This window comes from Silene latifolia, chromosome 10 (assembly GCF_048544455.1).
Source record: "Silene latifolia isolate original U9 population chromosome 10, ASM4854445v1, whole genome shotgun sequence".
In the NCBI taxonomy this organism is placed as follows: Eukaryota; Viridiplantae; Streptophyta; class Magnoliopsida; order Caryophyllales; family Caryophyllaceae; genus Silene; species Silene latifolia.
The window spans coordinates 53,534,514-53,539,493 of NC_133535.1; the positions used below are offsets into that span (position 1 = coordinate 53,534,514).

The window sequence follows — 4,980 nt, forward strand, 5'->3', positions numbered from 1 at the left end:
TATGATGCTTGTGAGAAGAATAAGAGCATGATAGATGTGAGTAATACAAACGACAAGAGCACAAATGAGCATAATCTGCTTGACAGTGGTGACACTACCAAGGGCGAAGTCATCAACAATGAAATGTTCATGAACATGAAAAAAAGTCAACCAGAGTCTCTGAGCATCCTTGCAAATCGTAATTTACTAAGCACAGATACATGCATTATTACCCCTTGTTTTCTTTATTTTGCTAGGGTGCTCTCCTACTGATTCCGCGGAAGAAATACATTTCATATATCATTTCAACAGAAGGCAATGTATGTTTTAATGTTGTACTAAAGAAGGCAATGGATTTCCGTTCAAACCCACTACCATGGGAAGAATATGACGATGAAGATGAGGAAGATGCTGAATTGAAGTTGTAAAAACATTTTTTAGTTTCGTTTGTGACATGTGTGTGAATAATGTAACATATATTGAGGAAGCTGCGAGTCGTACAACCTGAAGTTTGAAAAAATTTTAACTCAAGAGAGTGTTATATTCCGGAAACAAATTTCAATAAAGTTTATTATGTTCTTGCAGAACAACAATAATGTTTATTGTGCAAAACGCCTTAAAATTATTGTACTCTGGGAAAACAATTCCAATCAAGTTGATGATGTCCCTGCAGAACAACAATAATGAACCTTTAATACAAATGTAATATACTTTGCCTATAAGAGTAATGTACTTTGGCTATAAGAGTAATGTACATACAAGCCTTTAAGAATGTTCCTTGCAAAACAACAATAATGATCCTTTAATACAAATATAATATACTTTGGCTATAAGAGTAATGTACTTTGGCTATAAGAGTAATATACATACAAGCCTTTAAGAATGTTTCTTGCAGAACAACAATAATGATCCTTTAATACAAATGTAATATACTTTGGCTATAAGAGTAATGTACTTTGGCTATAAGAGTAATGTACATACAAGCCTTTAAGAATGTTCCTTGGAGAACAACAATAATGATCCTTTAATACAAATGTAATATACTTTCCCTATAAGAGTAATGTACTTTGGCAGTAAAATCGAATGGTGCATACAAGCCTTTAAGAATGTTCTCGTAGTGTATATTATGGATGTCTATCCTTGAATCAAATATTTGCACCTTCCACTTCGTTATCAAATTCATCTTCTTCATCGTCGTCCTCCACATCATCAGATTCATCTCTTTCATCGTCGTCATCTTCATGGTAATATTTGGTGAATATGCAACAAAATGTAATTTAAATATCAGATTTTATAAGGAGAAAATGGCCAAAATGAACAACTAAATTGATAATAGATTTAATGTTAACCAAATATACATTGCTGAAATTCTCATCTGTGCCTTCAGAACAACCATAATGTTCATTGCACAAAGAGCTTATGTGCCTCCATATAAGAGTGATGATTTTAGAAGGTAAACACTATGCGCTATGCTTGTATAATTTAATAATTATTTAACATTAATGTAATATGCTTTAACAAGAAACCAAATTATACATACCTGTCATATGGTTTGTTTCTTTGCAAGTCCTAGAGTTGTGTCCTTGGCGGCCACATGTTTTGCAGTACCTCTTCTCTTTTCCTCTCTTCTTTATTGCTTTTAACATTTGTGATTCAATTCTCTTGCCCTTGGTCATACCCTTGTTTTTAGATTTTTTAGGAACATGAATCACCAACTTCTGAGGTATTTTGCAGCCCACGTACTTTTCTATTTCTTTCATCTTGTCTTTCTTCTTTACTTGGTACACTACATTACTAATCATATCCAATCTAATATCTCTCGGTTTTTCAATCAAAAGCTTCATGTCGTTATCATCACATTCAGCTACGCCGACACAAGAATAAACCTCTTGCCACGCATTCGGTACTCAAACTTTTCCTGGTCATAAAACTTTTGAGAGACATCTATCGGTTGCCATCTTTATCAAAGACAGGCTTACTTATTGCAGCTTTTGTCCATCTTTGCATTATGTACTTTGTTCTCGTATTTTAAAGAAAATCTTGGTTGTGTAGAATCCAAAGGCAGTCCCTGCACAACAAGCCCATTCTCTGAAACATAGAACAGGAACAAGTAATCTCCATGTTATCTGGTGAATATGCTACGTTCCATGACTTATTTGGCATCCGCAAGTCTGTTAGAATATATATTTTTGTCTCATCAATCTTCTCCACATCTTTAAAACGAAAATCAGACAAAGCTGCAACCAATTCTGTTTGGAAGTCTTTGAAAATGTTGTGCGAGTACATTTCAGAAGCATGGACTTCAAGGTTTGACTTTGCTTTCCGTGGGATTTCAGAGTGTTTGTTGTCACTGTTCAATTTGGACTGCTTGTGTCTTTGTGCTTCCAAGGCACTCTCATAGCACACCCAAAACTCAACAAGGGTCAAATGAGGTGTGAGGAACCTGTCAAAGAAACTATTTTCACTCTCAGACCTAAAAGTAACCCTCATCAAGCCAGACATTGAAACATCTTTAAAATAGGCAGGGATCCACTGTTCCCTGAGATCGTACAAATCTGAAAACCACTCGTGTTCTACAAGTTGATAATCAGTCATTATCTTCCCCCATTTTTCTTCGAATTCATCAGGCTCAAGTTGGTTGTTCCAAACACACCTATTGAGCATGGTCTAAAAATCCTCATCTTGAAACAGTTGATAACTGACTTTTTCTCTTAGTTTCTTCATTATGTGCCACATGCACAGTCTGTGTGTTGACTCCTTAAACACTTCCGCGACTACCGACTTCATTGATTTGTCCTGATCAGTAATTATAATTCTCAGCTGGCACCCGCCCATTGCTTCCAAAAATGTCTTGAACAGCCATGTATAACACTCAATACTTTCATCACCTATCAACCCAGCTCCAAACGTTATGAACCTTTTGTGGTGATCAACTCCTGTGAAAGGCACAAACACCATATCGTAATTGTTTGTTCCTTATGTAGCATCTGCTGATAAAACCTCACCGAACAGCATGTAGTTCTTTATGTAGATCGGATCTACCCAAAACACTTCAGCCAGGCACTTGTGTTTCATCTACTATAAAATCAAAGTAAAATGAACTGCATGTGTCTTTTCTCCCAATAAGATTTTCAACAAACATTTGTGCATCAGAATTACCAATGTAGGTTTTTATGTCCCTGACAAAGTTTTTGAAATCAACCTCAGTAGCCCCAATGTTGTCGTAACCTCCACACAACTCCTTCCAACCTTTATAGGCTTTCACACCACCTAGTTTTAGCACCTTTACCTTTGTGACAAATTGCTTCTGTACCTCTGTTATTTTTCGGTTTCCTTTCAAGAATATTGTAGATTCAGGCGAAGCAAGTGGATGGTTATACGCTTCATCGAATCTGGTAACAATATAAGTTCCATTTTTTTGGTATTTAAACTGCACTAATGCACGACAGTCAATTCTTGTAATCGGCCTCACACGGCTTATGTCTGTCACATCAGATTCTGCATCATTCTCAGTAGTATTAGTATCAGTATCAGTCCTCTTCCTTTTCCTAATTTCCTTTACACCTTGCCTATTGCAGACAACATTCCTTAATGCAAAACTGTTTGGTAACTCATTGCCTTTAATCCTTTTTGTTGTTGCAAGTCTTGGCGTAAACCCACAGATTGTGCAATATTCTTTGTAGAATAACTCTGCTGATTCTAGCGTTTCGAATACTTGTCCTACTTTAGGTTTCTTCTCCTCTGGACAGAATGGAATGTACTGGAGTGCATTTAATGTTTCAATTCTTGTCCTTGGTGTTTTAAAGCTGTTATTTGTAGAAGAAGACGTAGTTGCATCACTTGTACTCATTGTCTGCTTCAACAGTAGTTAAGTAAGTAAGTATATTGAATATTATTGCATCAATAATGCAGTAATCCAATTCTAATATGCTCTACAAAGATTGGCAATTTATTTCGTACAAATAAAGGTTCATATATAATGTATTTCTGCGAATGTCCATTATCATGCCATTAAAGGAACATTTACTTTACTGCTAATGTTCATAGGAAATATTGTTGTCCATTTTGATATAGCATATATAATGTATTGAATGCTAATGACATTAAACAAAGAAATAGTCATAATATTATTTCATTAATATTAGAAAAATATTTACAAAAGCCATTTAAGGCTTTCAAAATGGTAAAGCCTACTAAGGCTTATACTGAAAAAAAAAACACAAGATAATACCTAATAACAATAAACACAAGATAACACAAGATATTTCTAAACTAATCTAACAATCGGAGTCATAATAACCCTCATCCCCAGACTGTTCCTCAATTTCATATTCTTCTTCTCTTTGCTTTAAAAATTGTCGTTCTTGTCTTTTGTGATGTCTAATTATTTCTGCACGACTAGACATAGTCATGCACATGCAGAATCTGTCAAGGAGCCGATTATTCTTTGTGATATAGATTACACCATTTTCATTTCCGTGAACCGCGCCTCGGTCATAATCTCTCTCCATTACCTTTTGCTTTCTCCCTATAAGGAACCACTTTGACCAGCCCTTGCACACCATGGCCATGTTTCTCTTTTCTTCCCTCCCAAGTCAATTAAAAAAAATCTGGAGGAATGCCTGATTAGTAAGGAAAGGATTTAAAGGACGACTGTGAGATGGTACATCCATCTCCACAGGAATGTCATCTCCATCAAACCAGTTTGAAAAAAACTGGCTTACTTTCCATTCCCAATAATGGTCCATGAAATTTTGTTTGTAAGCAGCATTCGTGTAGGGTACTATTGTGCATTTGGAGTAAGACATTGTTTTTTTTTAATAAAATTAACTAGTTTTCTGGACAGATTAAAAGTTTTGCTTATTGGAAAAGGTAGGATGGAAAACTGGTTGTGTACTCTTGGGTTTATATAGTGGATTAATTGATTATAAGAGATTAAATTCTGTGAACAGTTGTGTCTTTTCAACTGACACAAACATAATCATGGTAATTAATAAATTG

At 35.2% G+C, this 4,980-nt stretch overlaps 1 protein-coding gene across 1 annotated transcript; it reads right to left on the bottom strand.

Moving 5' to 3' along the window:
- Positions 1-2,007: 2,007 nt before the first annotated feature.
- LOC141607589 (protein FAR-RED IMPAIRED RESPONSE 1-like) lies at positions 2,008-2,937 on the bottom strand. Its single transcript, XM_074426940.1, has 2 exons — positions 2,720-2,937; positions 2,008-2,632 (listed from the first exon to the last, which is right to left on the bottom strand). The coding sequence occupies exons 1-2, from the start codon at positions 2,935-2,937 to the stop codon at positions 2,008-2,010; spliced, it is 843 nt and encodes a 280-aa protein (XP_074283041.1).
- Between the last annotated feature and the right edge of the window lie 2,043 nt (positions 2,938-4,980).

What these genes read in the sequence shown, in the direction of transcription:
- LOC141607589 (XM_074426940.1), bottom strand. Translation starts at nt 2,937, where the DNA reads ATGGTGTTTGTGCCTTTCACAGGAGTTGATCACCACAAAAGGTTCATA. An exon ending in AAGGAGTCAACACACAGACT is followed by an intron (nt 2,633 to 2,719) that starts GTGCATGTGGCA and finishes CATGCTCAATAG; the next exon opens with GTGTGTTTGGAACAACCAAC.